Raw genomic sequence first — 17,525 nt, 5'->3', positions numbered from 1 at the left:
CTCCCTAGCATTAATCATGGAGTTTTTCCTTTTCCTAGCCCCTTTGTCAGTAATTGGGACAACTAATTCATTATATTCCTTTGAGACTCGAGCACTTGGTCTTTCATATCTTGCCGGACCTTTGTCAGTTGCTCTTGCATTTGCATTTGTAACTGGTCCTACATCTCTTTTTGTAATTGGTCAAGCCTTTCCAATCTTTGGTCCATATCTTTTGTCTTAGCACGGGTACCGTAACGATGCTTGGTTGGTAAGTTTTTATCGGTTTCCAGATTAACTGAAATAATTTCAATTAATTAGGGTCATTTTGTGAAAATCTAATGTAAATGATGCAATGCAATGCAAATGCATGGGATGAATGCAAAAGAAATATAAGCGTTGATTCTGAATTCAATTCTATTAGAACAACTTTTCTAGAAAACAAATTCCTTTACATAAAATGGATTACATATGCGGCCTTGCCCTCATATTCCAAGCAAATACACCGATCCATTTTCTTCGTAAAAGTCAAATCTCGCAAACTTCCAATAGATGCCTCCACTAGCTCCTTTTTGCTTGATCCGGGACGCGACTTATTACTCACTTATCCTCGCGATGCTTGTCAACTCCTTTAAGAAAGTCGAGACGTGACGATTCTATAATAATCTTTATCTGCTTGAATCCTCAGACAATAAAACAAAGTCTTGTTTTCCTCCGCGAACTATCAGCCTTCTTTCGTTGTGCTTACTTGGTCCATATTCAAACAACCGTATTATAATCCACTTTATCAAGAAATCCGTTTTTCCATGACAAACTGTTCTATTTAACAATCGAATATGAATCAACACCTCCTTTCTATGATGAAAATGCAATACAATCATAACCAAAACAAAAGAAAACACGTCAGTACAAATACATAAATAGCAAATAGAGCACTTACTTGGGTAACCACTAGGGTTTGGAGTGGCTCTACCTAGGGTGAGCTCTTAAGGCTCGCTATATGCAGTTTGGTTCTAAAGACAGGGTACCTGAACCAGCAGATTCATCAACCCTCACCCATTATAGGCTTATGTGGATCAAGTTCAGTTCAGGGAATACATTTCCCTATGGCCATGTGAAGGTGAAAACCTCATGAAGACATAGGTACGGATGTATCCCAGAAGCAGTCCAGTAGCCTATACGGAGGTGAAAACCCCATGAAGGCATAGTTTCTCACTCCCATTTAAAAGGTGTAACCACAACGGTCATGCAATGCAATACAAAAGTATTCTAGCAAACATAGAGATCACAAACAAATGTAACAAAATAATTATAATTTTCAAATCAAATTTTCAATTTTTGACAAAAGGACAGAAAATAATAAATTTTATGGCTTGACTCTCTTATTGGTCCCCAGTGGAGTCGCCAAGCTGTCGATACCATTTTTTTTATTTGAAAAACAGGAGTCGACCTAAAAATAAAAATGGAGTCATCACCGATCTTTTTTGAGGTGTGATCGGATCACCTTGAGGTTGATCATTTTAATAAAACATTTTGATTTATTAAAACAATGATTTTGGGTCTACGAAATTCGAGAAAAAAGGGTTTGGGAGTCGGTTACGCACGAGAAAGGGTTAGCACCCTCGTAACGCCCAAAATTGGTACCAATTGATTAATTAATGTCCTATTGTCTAAAATTTAAAAAAAATATATTTTGAAATACAATTTCTTCTAAAACATTTGAATAACTCAAATTGAACATTTAAATTCTCTTGTTTCGAAAGAATATAATATCACATCCAGCACGTTAGGACATGATTCTTTAAGCCTTCGAAACCACGATCAATTCTTTATTTCCAAAAGCTCATACATTTGAAAATTACAAAAGGATATTCGATTATTTGGTCCAACGAAAAACCGAAACCCAACACGTTAGGGCACGATTTCTCGGATTTCTAAACATAGAACATTGCTTTTATTTTTTTAGAAATCCTTATCTCGAGATACAAAATGTCATATTCAGTGAATTAGGACACAACACCTCGAATTCCTGAGAATAAGTTTTTATTTGAAACTTATGCGTTTTGATTGAAAAAGGGGTACTCGGTTACTTAGATTCAACGAGGAAAATTGGAACCCAATAAGTTAGGGCACAATCTTCTCGAAGATGCCAAATACCGAGTATTTCCTTATTTTGAAAACTTTTGAATAAAATGATTTTAAAACTTAAACGATATTAAAACACGATCTTTTAAGCAAATAAAATGCGATGGAATAATAATGTACAACGCAAAGTAATAATTCATAAACAAAATGTTATAATAATGAATCACAAATAACAAATAAATACAAAGTAAGAAAATCTAAAATAAAATATAAAACAATTCTAAGCAAATGATACATAAAAAGAATTTAAAATGGATGTTATAAAAGCGATCTAAAGTATATAAAATAATTTAAAAAAAATTGGTATCCATTCAAGATAAAATAATATATAAAACTCTTTAAAAATAATATATAAACAATTCAAAATATATAATGTGTAAAAAAAAGTTTGAAATACATAATATATAAAAATATTAAAGTAAGTAATATATAAAAATTTGAAATGAGCGTTATATAAAAAGTTAAAATACATAATAATAAAAAATGTAAAATAAATAAATAAATAAATAGAATGTTAATAACAAAAGTAAAAAAACATATATAAGAAAAATAATAATAATAATAATATTAGTATATAAATAGAAATAAAAATATAATAAATAGAAATATAATAATAGTAGAAATATAAATAGATAAATAATAATAGTATTAGAATAAAAAAATATAAATAGAAACATAATAATAATAGCAATAATATATTAAATTAGTTAATTTGATAATAAAATGGCTAAAATAAAAAAAAGATTAAATCGAACCTTAAAGCAAAATTTTGGGACAAATCAAAAATAAATAAAAGGAAATGGACCAATTTGAACATGCGAATAACAACGAAGGACCAAAAGGGAAATAATCCCCACCCTCCAAAACGTACAACTTCAAAGAGGACCAAAATGCAGTCAAAACAAATTTTAGGGCCAAAGAAAAATTGAAAACTTAATTACAGAACAATAAAAAAAATGGAAGGGCTAAAAGCAATTAGACGAATTTAGAAAAAACAAAGAAATTGAAATGAAAAGGACAAAATTCACACGTGATTGAAAGAGAAAAGAAAATAATTCAATTCCAATAAAAATAAGAAAAGAGAGAATAATCCAATTCCAAATTGAAGTAGGAATACAAAAGTCCTCCCCCTTCAAAGAACAAAATACCCCTATTTATATACATGGGTTTACTAAAAATAGTCTAAATAATTTAAAAATAAAATAAAATAAAATAAAAACAAAAAAGAAAATCATATCTTCCTATTTTTAGCCTTTTACAAAGTCAACAAATTTTGAACTCCTTGGCTTCCTCTATCTTTTTGATTTGGCTACAATTTAATGATTGTCTTTCAATTTGACCCTTTTTGGCTCGTTTTCGACCGATTGCATCTTTTGGCTTTATTTATTCGGTTATTATTTTTTGGGAGTCAGGCCAAAATTAGCCTATTACAGATATATAACAATTTTTAATGCATGCATCTACAATAATATAAATAATAAAAGTTTGCTCATCATATTTCTAACCATACCAATTAAAATTCGATTATGTCTATAATTTATTCATACATGCATACATACATCATATCTTTACAGCCTTATCATAATCTATATATCTATTAATTCTATTTCTTTGAATATTTCTCTGAACTCTCCATTCACCAAAAAGAAAAAGAGAAGTTTTTTGGAACCAAAGGTTATATTTGAAATCTGATGAAAACTCTAATATATGTTGTATCTTATGGAGGAATACATTGAAATCTAATTACTCGTAAATATAAGGCAAATGAGCAAAGCATCAATTGCAGTAGATGCATTCAAACTACATCAAGTAGTTGAAACAAAAAATCAGAAGTCAATCAAGATATAGCAATTGCACTTCAAATACAAGGTATATTTTATAGGCTCGGGAGTTGAGTATGGTGATTTTGATGTTGGTTCAGGGGTAGGATCAGATTGACCGATGGGGATTGATGATAGTGGTGGAATGGTGATGCAACAGCGAGTCGAGAGATGGTAATTGTAAGACTGGATTTTGGGTTAGCTCTACGTTGAAGATGAAAACATTTTCAAAGTCCAGTGATCAAAATGTAATTTACTACAAATTTAATAACACTTGTTGGTAGTTTTCGTTAAAGTAACAATCTGAAATTTTTATTAAAATTGACTTTAAAAATTCAATTGATATGTAAATTTTATTATTGATTGATAATGATCAGTTAAATTTTCACATAGCTCTATCCAGAATAATAATAAAGAAAAATCGAAGCCATGAAAATAAACAAACTTTATTATCATTTTAGACTTAATAATATTATAAAGATAAGGGATCAAATTATGTCAAATTAAAATATAACATTAAATCTTCGATTTACTAAAACCATGATCGATAAGGCAAATACCGGAGTGAGTTAGGCCATAGAGCGGCCTTATCTGCCCTGGAGGATGAGGTAGCCCAAACCATCGATTGGACATGGGAGCTCCATCCCTGTTCAAGCAACAGCAACAAAAATGCACACTCCCTACGCAGGAATTATCCTGATCAGGTTCAAAGGGACTTTCTCAGCCTCATTCTGCCAAAATGCCAAAGAGCTAAATGGCAGATACAGGCACCCCTGGTGCGTTTTTATGTCAATACCAACATCGATAACATAATTTACAATGGACATGGAAATTGTGGGGGAAACCCTTTTTTATTAATTAAGACTCACAACAGACAAAGCAGAACAATATACAGATGTCTCAAGAGGGTATTATTCTACATACTAAACTGGTAACTCACCTAAAGCATTATAGTAAACAGACTGCATGTATAGCTATTATTATAGAGCTAGTGATGCATCAGGGGTCCGAGAAATTCTGAAGCATTTCCTCTTATTCATGTAAGCCTGCAAGGAAATCCCGATAAGACAAACTACGTGAGGGAAGAAGACAACCTTTAATTTCCTTGCCATTATTCCTTTGAGAATTTCAAAAATAATAAATTAAAACACCGTACTTTACTTTCACCTGTCAGAAGAGTTCACATAACTGGCGGGCAGGTAGATTTCCCCACCAACTTCACCATGTTGTTCACCGCTAACTGTTTTCTTAGCAGCCAGGAATTCAGCACTCATAGCATCCATCCCATGTTGCATAGCTTCCTCGGGGTTCCCGTAACCATGCTCCTCAGCGTACTTTCGAACATCCTCTGTTATCTTCATTGAGCAAAACTTCGGTCCACACATGGAGCAAAAGTGAGCCACTTTGGCACCTTCGGATGGCAGGGTTTCGTCATGGAAGGACATGGCAGTCATGGGGTCCAGTGACAATGCAAACTGGTCCATCCATCGGAACTCAAATCTAGCCTTGCTTAATGTATCATCCCACGCCTGAGCATGAGGATGACCCTTGGCTAAATCAGCAGCATGGGCGGCTATCTTATAAGCTATTACACCAGCCTTTACATCATCTCTGTTTGGCAACCCAAGGTGCTCCTTTGGAGTTACATAACACAGAAGTGCTGTGCCAAGAGCCCCAATATTGGCTGCACCAATTGCAGAAGTGATATGATCGTATCCAGGAGCAATATCAGTTGTCAAAGGACCAAGGGTATAGAAAGGTGCTTCATTGCACCACTCAAGCTGCTTTTGCATATTTTCTGGAATTTTGTGCATTGGGATGTGTCCAGGTCCTTCATTCATTACCTGAAAAGCACCAAAAAAAAAATCATGTTAAAGTTATAAGATAATCAAAACCATGTAAAGCCAGTAATACACTTCAAATTGAGCAGTACTTTAGAAACATTTTATGAACAGAATGCTAAAGGAGCACTTCCAAGGTGCATTGAGATACCTGTACATCCTTTTCCCAAGCCCTACGAGTCAGTTCCCCTTGGGTTAAAAGCTCAGCAAACTGTGCAGTGTCATTGGCATCATATATGGATCCAGGTCTTAGTCCATCCCCGATTGAAAGCGCCACATCATATTGGTTGCAGATATCAAGTATGTCATCCCAATGCTCATAAGCAAAATTCTCCTTATGGTACGCCAGGCACCATTTTGCATGAATAGATCCTCCTCGAGAAACTATTCCTGTCATCCGTTTTGCTGTTAAGGGAATGTACCGCAGCAGTACCCCAGCATGGATTGTGAAGTAATCTACACCCTGCTCAGCTTGCTCAATCAGGGTGTCCCTGAAGACTTCCCAACAAAGATCTTCAGCAATTCCATTGACTTTTTCAAGTGCTTGATAGATTGGCACGGTCCCAACAGGCACAGCAGAGTTACGTAGGATCCATTCACGGGTTTCATGAATGTGGCGCCCAGTTGAGAGATCCATAACAGTATCAGCACCCCACATTGTTGCCCATTGGACCTTGTAAACTTCCTCCTCAATTGAACTTGCAACGGCTGAGTTTCCAATATTTGCATTTACTTTGACCAAAAAGTTTCGTCCAACTATCATTGGTTCCAGCTCTAAGTGCTTTTTGTTGGAAGGAATGATCGCCCTCCCACGGGCAACCTCTGACCTAACAAATTCTGGGTCAAGCTTCTCACGAGTAGCACAATATAACATTTCCTCAGTAATGATTCCCTGCTTAGCATAGTACATCTGAGTGTATCTAGGTGCACCCAGTTTTTCCCGTCTGTCAACCCAGCCCTTGCGCAATTTAGGGAGTCCTGTTTAAAGATGTCAAGTACAAAACTTAGCATTTAACTTGACCATAAAACTATAACAATATCAAGAGATCCAATATATGAAAGGAACATAAAATAATCATAGTGGAGTAAAGACCCAAACAAACAATCAAAGATTTATCAAGAACATATAAGAGGGGAGTTGGCTAAGCAAAACAAAGTGAAGAAAAGCTAATGTCCTTCAAAAAGGAGCAAGAAGCTGAGAGCAAGGTTGAGCATCCTACCAATGCGTGGATTGATGTTTTGAGGACCACTGGTGTCATATGTGTCGAAGTTTGGCACATCTCCAGTCAAATGAACCCTTCGAAAGGGAACCTTGAGTACATGGCCAGATTCTTCATGAATAACCTCCCTGAAAGGTTCATCACGCATAAAAAATGTTTTCAAGCAAAAGGGAAAGAAAACAGAACCAACAAATTGCATATATATAACTAAATTAACCTGCATTCTTTTGAGCTCTTTGGGAAACATTCTTCAAATGATGGAAGTGGCATAAAATCAGGGGAAGCAGGATTTATGGTATGCTTCTTCTGTTTGCTTTTCTCTGAATTGGTTGTTGGAGGATCAAAAGTTAATGTGGCTTTAGGACCTGAACTCATAGAAGGGCATATTTCCTTCTTACAAGCATTTGAAACACGGCCAACCACATCAAAGCCGGGTAAGAAGGTCGTACAAGGAAACCTTGAAGGAGCAGAATGGTTGCCATTCTTGCATACAACTGATGTGAAGCTAGCATGCACCGATGCCATATCTGGATTGACCAAGCATGTCGTGAGTTATCAATAAATCATCACCACACAATCATCAAATGATTAACTATACATAAAACATCGAGAACAAACATAATTGATAAATGCAGGACGTGAAGGTCGAATTTGATTAGAAAAAAAGCAATTATCGTTGCCTACTCTTGAGAATAAAAATAACAAATTTGTATACATTAAATATACAAATAAATTAACTAATGGCATAAAAGATAAATCTAGAATGAAAAAGAAAAAATGCCGCGTTAATCAGCATTACCAGCAAGGACAGAAGGTCTATACTCTAGTATTTCCAACTTCATAAAGTTTTCATCAGATAAACAGAAGAATTCTAGTCTAGTTTCTAATAAATAATAATCTAAGGGACACCACGATGGACGTAAATGTGATTACATAGTTCTATGCATTTCAGTGAAAACCCTCGATCTACAATATATATGCAATATATATGTCTCCTGGTTCAGTGTGCTGTGTATTCATATAAAATGCTAAAGAAAATGCATAATCTTGGATATTTTGCACAAGTAAACATTACTTTTCGTATAGGTCAAAATTTGAATTTCTTCAGAACTAAAATAGAAAGGCATTCAAGATTAATAAGCATAGAGCATATCCATTAAGATTTAAGAAGACTTCTCATACAAATCCAACCGCTGATTTATAACTCACCATTATCACTTATAAATAATTAACTTACTATAATCGCAGAAAACGTTACCAAAATTAAGAAGAAAAAACAACAGCTTCCTTAGTGGTTCAGTGTATCTGATATAACAGGGCAGTACAAATAAAAAGAAAGAAAGAAAAACACGTAAAATTACAAGCCTATGTTTGAATTAAACCAGCATGCAGTGATCTAGAAAAAAAAGGAGAATAAAAAGAAAATGTGCTATTTATTTAGATTTAATTTAATTTTCTCACCAGCCAAACAAACAAAAGAAATTAAAAAAAAAAGAGTGAAAAAAGAGGAGGAACCTGGAAGATCTTATCCCTATTAAGCGTCTCTAAAGTGGAGAGTGAGAGAGCTCTCGAATAATAACTGAGCACTCGTCCTGCACAGCCTTCTTCCATTTATATTGGTAAAAGAGTGACAGAAACATTTTTTTCCCCTCTCAAAAATAATGAAAAAGCGCATGCTTACGTGGTGCATTTATTAGATATTTTCTATATACATTTTTAGAGTTAATTTCATTATATGTCCCTAAACTATAACTTATATTTTAAATTAATCCTCAAACTTTATATCATTCTAATTTAATTTTCAAAGCATCGATATCATATCAATTGCTTCCTTCCATCAACCTAATTGTCAACATAGATATAAATGTTAACTCAAATTTGACGAGAATCATATTTAAAACAAATATGTCAAATTCTAAATACATGTATGTTTATCATATAAACAGATTAGATATAATGTACTAAAAGAAAAAAATATAATTTTCTTAAATTTTAATAATGATATTTTTTTAACGCATCAAATTTATTGTTAATGCATTTGGTATACGCATGTTTAAATTTTGATCTATATGTTTTAAATATTCTTCATATTAAATTCGAGTTGACATTTAACATCCAAATTTAATATTAGACTGATGAAAAAGCATAATTGATACAATATTTGATACTTTGAGAATTCAAATAAAACACTTTAACTACATTTGGTAGGAGTATTATTTTTCCTGCATGTTTACAAGTGAGTAATAAACTAATTTATTTGGTAAGATTTAATCATTTCCGTATCTTATTTTTAGTAAAGAAAAGGAAAAAAATTTTATTTATTTTGAAGAGGTTTTATTTTTTTTACGAAAGATTTTACTAATTTTTTTTACTTTTTATATCTAAAATTGTACTGACTATTTTTTTATGTATATAATATGTATATAATAAATAAGATTTTCCTCAAATTAAACCAAACATTTAAAATTTAAAATTCAATTCATTGGAATGTTTGTAAAAGACCTCAATCCCTACTCGTACTATTTTACGTTAATCTTGAATTAAATATTTTATTGTTGAATACAAGGATTGGTAATTAAAGGATGACATTGGGCCACCTGTTGCTTGAACTGTGGTCCAAATGAGAGAAAAGGTAAACAGGTCGAGTGGACTTCTTTGTTTGTTTCCCGAGGATGCGGACAAAAGAACGAAATTGTGATCTGAAAGCAACACTGATATTTTTGAGGGCCAAAATATCAAACCTCAACGGACTCATCACCCTTCATTCTTCTCAACTCCTCATGATGTTGCTAAGATATGTTTGTGAAAAGTTCAATTTAAAAAGGACGGTTTTAATTTTAAGTTAAAATTTAAAATGAAAAATTAAAATGTCTAATGTTAAAAATTTAAAAATTAAATTAAATTAGATATTATTTAAATAATTTAACATAATTATACATAAAATATTTTTTAATAATTAATAAATTATTTGTAAATTTAATTAGACATGAAATAATTTAAAATTTTAAATATAATAATAAAATCATATTTAAATGATTTAATATGATGACACATGAAATATAAATTAATCCAAAATTTTATATACATTTTAAATAGTTAATAAAAAACAAGATATTTTGATAATTTATACTTTAAAATGCAAAAGTCAAAAATACTGAAACCCCACCCTTAATCAGATGGCTTTTGCTTTCAGTTGGTAAAACGTCTAATTTAGGCTCTGTTTTAAAATGCGTTTAAAAGATTCAATTAACTGGATATTAATATTTTCAATATTTTAACTCAGAATGCAAATAATTAGACAGACTTAAATAGAGAATAAATTTAATTGTTTTATTATTTCATTTAAGATTATATTATATTTTATTAAACAATTTAATTATATTAAATATTTAATTTTAACATATTTTATAAAACTTTTCAATTATCAAACATAATCTTATACTCCCTAATGCTTTCCTATGTAAAAATCTAAAATAAATCAATTAAGAACATTTGGATAAAAATAAATAGATTTTTAATTTTGATTCACACCGATTTAACCTGATTTAACACTAAAAGGCAACAAACCAAAACAATCGCAACTCAAAATGGTCCGAACAATTAACCCAAAAGAACCAACATGAACTAAAATAACCCAAACTTGAAAGAATCAAACCTGAAATCACTTAAACTCTAAATTAGACCAAACCAAAATGATTTGATAATTTAACAATACCCAAAACCAACCTGACCTGCTGAATTGACAGATATAATATAAGATAAATTATTAAATGTATCAAAATCCTAAATACAAAACATGAGGGTTGGGCATATCATATTAGTTTTTGTTAATTATACTGTTTTTATATTTTTATTTGATGTGTCATGTTCTCGGACGAAGGAAATTACACTTCTGGTTTCATGTCAATGCTCAAAAATAATGTTTAGTTCCATTTTGGGAAACTATTATTAACAGCATGTATTTTCTACAGCATACTATATGTACAATGTTCTTCTGAAGACACATTTTTAACCCAACATTATTATGTGCAATAATCTTATATTATATTTCACATAATAATTATGTGTACAACTCAATTACTGTTAAAACTCCACCCGTTATGACTGATAAAAATAATAGCCAATGTACAACAGAACAGACGGAGACCAACCTGAACTTATCACCATAATATCAAGAACGGGAAGACAAGCTTGAAGGATTTTTCGGGAAATAAATATTCAGCTTCACCATTTCCTTCTCTATGTTTCCTCTGGTAAGTGTAGTGAGAATAAAATAATGAGAAGACTTCGTAGTGTTAATACTTAAGCCAGGACTCACCTTGCTGAAATATGAAAAAAAAAAAGCGCAAGGGAGCTTTGATGCCGGTAGCCACAGCATGGTCATTGACAAGGTGCAAAGAAAGATATAGTCGGTTGGTTCAATGCAATGCTCAATGTTGACAAGCAATGAGCAAAACACTTATCCAGAGCCCGCTTGAACCGGCAGAAGAGACTCTTGCTTGCCTTCAACGAAGATGATTAGTTCCTTTGGTGCAACAACCAATTTCAACCATTTTTGTAGCTCTTCACCTTCTACTTTCTCATTTTCTGAATAAAGCGAAGCATTAGACCATAGTATGAAGTAAAGAGTGATCTCCTTTCCCCTTTTTAAAGATGCAGAATATTGACTTCACAACAAGAATTAAACCGTTTGAAGAGTGTGAATGTTATCTACACTAGGATATAAACTACATCAGTACTAAGATAATTTAAACAAAACAATGGTGAATAGCATTAAAGAACTGACAAGTAGAACTGAAGAGTTCATCAGGGAAATTGTCAAAATAGCAATACATATTTCATCAAACAGCAAACAAGTAGGGAAAGTCGGCTATCGGAATCATCTACCTATTAGATCCCTTGTAAGTTTTCATTAGATTTTATTTTCTGAAAAACACCTCGAGTTCATAACTTATAGCAAAGAATGAAAAAACGAATTGGATGATCAGGAATTTTGACATACAAAACAGGTAGCAAAAACAGATTACCTTCCAGGTGAGCACCAAGCCCTTCCAAAACAGTTGGATTAGCACGTACAACAGAAAGGGCTACTTCATGGGCAGACTGCAGTAATGCCTTCACCTCTCCTTGGACAAGATCAACTAGATGTCCCTGCAAGTTCCGTTTTGGATCAGTCTTCATTACAGACACTGTAGGAATTGGAAACAAAAAAGATCAACTGAACTTTAATGAAAAAGAGTATAAAAAAGGGACCTGATCTCGTCCCCAAGGAACTCCACCCCCGGATTCATCCATGCCTCCACCAGAAACCGTAGCTAAAGAGAGAGGCCCTATAGTCTGATTAAGACCATATTCAGCTACTGCCTTGAATGCCATGTCTGTCGCCCGCCTAATATCATCAAGTGCACCAGTAGAAACACGACCTGAATAGATAACTTCCTCTGCAGCACGTCCACCAAGAAGAGTAACCAAACGGCCACGTAACTCATCAATGAAGAGTAAATATCTGTCCTCATTGGTAGGAGGAATATAAGTAAAGCCCAATGCTCCTCCAGATCTTGGCAGTATGCTCAGTTTCTGCAGACAAAAAGAGTTGACTAGTTACCATATTATCCATTTCATGTGAACAAAGCCGCAGGGATAATTTAAGCCCATTGTGACAACTATTGAACAACCCAACCTTAATAAGTTAAACATTATTGTTCTTAATTCCATGTATAACCAAAGATCAAGTGGACCTCCCACTTGTACCAAACAAGATTAAAAATTTTGTATAACAAGTAAAGAAATCTAATTCTCCAATTTCAGTCTAATTTTCAAAATGTTGCTTGAAATTTGAAAATATACTACTGTTTATGAGGTCAGCGTTGTACTCTAGGTCTTGTCAGACCTCCCAACTCCCAAGTACCAAAAGAGAAACAAACAATTAGGAAGGTCAATGGCTAAGAAGCCAATTATCTTCTTAACAAGGAAGATAGAAATTATTGCCCTGGGACCGTCTCTGGTACATGACGTGAACAGTACACACTCCTAAACTACACAGCACAAGCTCAGAACTTTCCATTCAAATTTCATATATTTTCTTTTATCATTTTCAAATTTCAAATTGATTTAACAAGAACAAACAAAGAAAAAAAAAAAGAGAGAGAGAGAGATTAAGTAAATTATTGCCATTGTTTACCTCAACACGTGGCTGTCCATGAAGAAGGTTTGCAACAGCTGTACCTACTACTGCATGGCCAGCTTCATGCCTTGCAACCACAGCCTTCTCACATCCCTTCAATTTGGCAGTTTTCTTCTCTATGCCCTATGAAATATCATTCTTTTCGTCACTCAATTTCAGTTTAGTATTTTCTCATAATTCTTTAGTAAAATTACACATCTTGTGAGACAAATGTCTAAGAGGAATTATGTAAATCACAGTAGATTGGAGAATATCCTTTATCCCTAAGGATAGTCTCATTAGAAAGTGCAAAAAGCAATATAAAAGGATTGCACAAAAACTCCATTTTTTTTTTTTTTTGCCCTCAAATATCTGTGTTTTGTGATAAAGTAATTCAAAACATGAATGGTACAAAGTAAAACCAAGAATCAAAGCCAATAACTAGACTGAGAAGATTGCATAGCATCATTGGCTATGGGAGTAATAATTAAAATTAACTTTCAAGGCAAGGGAAAATGTGAAGAAAAATGTTTAAAAACATTGGAGATGGAAACAGCTGAAACCAATGGATGTAATATAAGGAGTCACAATAGAAAACTGTAACAAATAAACAAAACAATGATCAAAGAGAGAGAGACTTACAGCTATTGATCGTTCTACTGCCTGAATGAAATCAATCCTCTCTACAACAACTTTATTATTTCTTCCAGCGAGTAAGGCTGCTTCATTTACCAGATTTGCAAGATCAGCCCTGCGAAATGAAAAAAAGAAAATTCGTTAAGTCATCCCCACATCATCAACAAGTAGAAATTTATGAAGAGGAAAGGAAGCTGAAGAGGAGATTGGGAAGCAGTGTACTTAAATATGACAATGTAAAAGAGAAAATACCCAGTAAAACCAGTAGTCATAGAGGCAATGTCACCAAGATCAACATCATCTCCAAGGGGAAGTTCCTTCTTGGAGGCATGCACTTTTATAATAGCTTCTCTTCCAATCCTGTCAGGAGTCTCTACCTGGAAACCATTCCAGACATAATCTCCATGAGATACGAGTTAAGCAAAAAGGAACTGGTTGATATGGCAGATTCCAACATTCTGCAAGTTCAATTGAAATATAGTGCATGATACAAACCATAACAATACGATCAAATCTCCCTGGTCGACGAAGGGCAGGATCCAAGACATCAGAACGGTTTGTAGCTCCAAGAACAATCACAGCGGAATTGCTGTCAAATCCATCCATCTCCTGCAATGTAGTTCAGAAATGTTAGCTTCAAAGGGGAACGGCCAAGAGGTCCACATGAGCAGAAAAACTATGATGCAGGGAACGTTACAGTGAGTAATTGGTTCAAAGTTTGCTCCCGTTCGTCATTGCTAACAATGCGAAATTTACCATCGCGACTTTTAGCCACGGCATCTATCTGTGTGCAAGGAAAGGTGTTACAAAACTCTACTGTACAAAAAAGAGGTTAAACATATTGTTCCAACAAAATTATAATGCTCACAGGCTGACCTCATCAATAAAAATTATTGATGGTGCCTCCTTCTTAGCTCGTGCAAAGAGATCTCTAACTCGTGATGCACCCATGCCAACATACAACTCTACAAACTCACTTGCAGAACAACTTATGAATGGAACTTCGGCCTCACCAGCCACAGCTTTTGCTAGAAGAGTCTTGCCTGTCCCAGGAAGACCCACCTGCATCACAAATAAAATCATAAATACTGACTATAGTTTTCAGAAAAGAGGTAACCATGCAAGGAAACCATCATATAACACTAGCATCTGAGAACTAAGTGGAGACAGTGAACACGCTGAATTCCATCTGAAACTTTGTGAACTTATCTTGACAAGAATGACAAGTAGAAAGCTTTAGAGGACCAAAAGCTTTTGATGAAGATATTCTAAGAGTAAGAGACAGAAGTAGCAAACTTAATGCCAGAATTTTCAGATATTAATGAAGTTTTTCACATAGGCCCTGACTTCTTAGACCAAAAGCTTCTTCAACAGCATCAAATATAGTTTCAGCTAATTTTTTCAGAAAGCCCATCATGCTTAATGTCCCTAGTATCAACTCACCAGGAGAACTCCTCGTGGAGGACGAGCACCAAGCCGTATATACCTGTCTGGATTCCTAAGAAATTCCTGGGCAGTAAACATAAGAATATAAAGACAATACTAGAACTTCAAGGGAGCATTCACTGCAAATATCAATTACTGGTAGCATATTAAGTGGAATAATATTTAAAATACCACAATTTCTTCAAGTTCCTCCTTTGCCTCATCAACACCAGCCACATCAGCGAAAGTTATTGTTTCACCTTGTTCAGAGGCTTTTGAACCCCCAGAACTCCTTGTCTTGCGATTCCTAATCTGACCAGCTGTATGCTGCATATATGCATGATTCAAATCAGAACTATCAGTACTACAAAAACATTAATGTACTCAAAGAGCTTACAAGCAAATTCAAACCTGAGAAAAATTCACAGGGAACCGATGGAGAAGTCCCGCAAGAACAGCAACATAGAACAAAGCTATCTGCAAAAGAGAGGAAGTCAAATAAAAAATCCACAGACGTATACAAACACATGATTTAGAAAGAACCAAATGAACGGAGTAACTGAAGGTATTCTTGTCCCAAATTATAACCAATCATAGTCCACCAACTACAACCTCTACATTCCTGCCACCTGAAGAGGAAATAGATTACCCAATAATAGAGGGCCCATCAGATCACTCTTTGAGATTCCTAGTCCAAAGAAGGCAAGAGAAGATCCTCTCCTCTCCTAGATTACATACTTCAATCAGGCAGCCTACCACAAAAAAACTGCTACCCCCAACAAAACCATTACCATTCAACTGGTTAACTCATTAAGAACTCTAACAAAAGCTTCTTCTTTTTTTTTTTAAAAAAAAAGAAGCAATTAATCTAGTTTCATTCAAATCATGACAACAAACAAAAAACACAACTTACCAATGCAGAGTTGAAGAATCCACCAGATGGCTTATCGGGAGACCCGAACTCCACATCGTTTTCCAGCATCTTCTCATATGGAGTCTTAATATCACTAGGCCGAGTTGTTGTATATACAATTCGCTTTGTAGGCGCCACACTCCTCAACAAGGACTCCGACTCCTGAAACTTACCAATTTCACTCTCTTGAACGCTCCCTTCGTTCTTCAGTTTGAACATTACATGAACTCCATCAACCTCCACCTTTTGAACCTGATTACTATTAATCTTATTCAAAAACTCGCTGTAAGGAACGCTGACAAAAGTCGTCGGGATCCTAGGCTCGGACCCGGGCAACGGAATCCCGGGTCGGAGCAGTCGCATAACGAACATAACAACACCCAACTGTAAAAGCAAAACACCAATTTCTTGAGCTTGAACTATCGGTTGCCACTGCCATTTCTTTCCTTTGGACCTCCACAACCCGCTTCTTCCACCCTTTTCTCCTCTCTGATTAGTCGAACCCCCCGAATTTGACGGACTCTGTTTCTGCGTCACTCCTTGCCCACCTTCGCTTTCATTTTTCTCGCCGGAGCTCGCCTTCGAATCGCTGCTGTCCGTACAATTAGCCAAAATTTTGCTCTCTTTGAACCTTAATTTACCTCTTCCGTAAAGATTTAATCTCTCGTGGTTTCCCACAACGGCGACGTTCTTTAGGGTGGAAGTGATAGAATTGGGGAAGAAACGGTTCGTTTTTTGTTGCAAAACCCTAAACCGAATGGCTTTGAAGTTTAATCCATGTAGATAAAGAAGATTAGAGTAAGAATTTGTGCTGAATTTACCGTGGAATGTTATCGTCGCCGGTCGTAGAAATTCAGTAGATAACATTGCCGGAAACCTAAAAAAATCAGGAATAATCTTTTTTTCAAAATATAAATTAAAAATAGGATGATTTATATGTTCGTTTTAGTTAGCGTTTTTATCTGCAAAAAGTCGTAGAGATAGAGACACGATAATAGAGCATTAGCGAAAGATATTATTATGGGAGAATTTGAGCCGTTGGATTAGAGAAAAATCATTGAGTCTTCGTTTCATCAGGAGCAAAAGGGACAAAGATTAGGGGATTAACTGCACCAAACGTCCTTAAATTACTATCTAAATTTTAAATTTGTCCTTGAATTTTAAAATCCTTTATTTGTGATCTTGAAGTATTAATATTATAACAATCATGTCTTTTAGTTAATATACACATCAATTTTGGCATTAAATTCCAATATGAATATGACTATATCATATTTAAAATAGGTAAATCAAATTATAAATATATTTAGAAAATTTTTATTTGATAATTTTAAAAATAAATGCATAGTCTTCTTAAATTTTATTAACATGTGTGCATCCAATGCA

At 34.1% G+C, this 17,525-nt stretch overlaps 2 protein-coding genes across 7 annotated transcripts; both read right to left on the bottom strand.

Annotated features, from left to right (window-relative positions):
• Positions 1-4,371: 4,371 nt before the first annotated feature.
• Positions 4,372-8,677, bottom strand: LOC121202913 (phosphomethylpyrimidine synthase, chloroplastic). 5 transcript variants are annotated; one of them, XR_001680629.2, is made up of 7 exons: positions 8,518-8,659; positions 7,220-7,529; positions 7,003-7,130; positions 5,934-6,760; positions 5,109-5,785; positions 4,882-4,987; positions 4,372-4,714 (listed from the first exon to the last, which is right to left on the bottom strand). XR_001680629.2 is itself a non-coding variant. In XM_041108325.1 (6 exons), the coding sequence occupies exons 2-6, from the start codon at positions 7,525-7,527 to the stop codon at positions 4,978-4,980; spliced, it is 1,950 nt and encodes a 649-aa protein (XP_040964259.1). In that variant the 5' UTR covers positions 7,528-7,529; positions 8,518-8,677; the 3' UTR covers positions 4,774-4,977. The 5 variants fall into 5 exon arrangements, 3 of the variants coding, with proteins under 3 accessions (XP_040964259.1, XP_040964263.1, XP_016665338.1); XR_005922278.1 differs by lacking the exon at positions 8,518-8,659 and adding an exon at positions 8,261-8,302; XM_041108325.1 differs by lacking the exon at positions 4,372-4,714 and having other exon boundaries at positions 4,774-4,987; positions 8,518-8,677.
• A 2,247-nt stretch (positions 8,678-10,924) lies between these two features.
• Positions 10,925-17,122, bottom strand: LOC107886049 (ATP-dependent zinc metalloprotease FTSH 7, chloroplastic). 2 transcript variants are annotated; one of them, XM_041108320.1, is made up of 13 exons: positions 16,140-17,122; positions 15,638-15,703; positions 15,419-15,553; positions 15,245-15,310; positions 14,678-14,863; positions 14,499-14,585; positions 14,297-14,410; positions 14,054-14,178; positions 13,808-13,916; positions 13,184-13,309; positions 12,256-12,579; positions 12,030-12,153; positions 10,925-11,712 (listed from the first exon to the last, which is right to left on the bottom strand). In XM_041108320.1, exons 1-13 carry the CDS (start codon positions 17,004-17,006, stop codon positions 11,684-11,686), a joined length of 2,358 nt encoding a protein of 785 aa, XP_040964254.1. In that variant the 5' UTR covers positions 17,007-17,122; the 3' UTR covers positions 10,925-11,683. The 2 variants fall into 2 exon arrangements, with proteins under 2 accessions (XP_040964254.1, XP_016665336.1); XM_016809847.2 differs by having other exon boundaries at positions 10,925-11,589.
• Between the last annotated feature and the right edge of the window lie 403 nt (positions 17,123-17,525).

This window comes from Gossypium hirsutum, chromosome A03 (genome assembly GCF_007990345.1).
Source record: "Gossypium hirsutum isolate 1008001.06 chromosome A03, Gossypium_hirsutum_v2.1, whole genome shotgun sequence".
Taxonomy (NCBI): Eukaryota; Viridiplantae; Streptophyta; class Magnoliopsida; order Malvales; family Malvaceae; genus Gossypium; species Gossypium hirsutum.
Note: the sequence above shows the minus strand (reverse complement) of the source record. Positions and strands in the feature narration are given on the sequence as shown.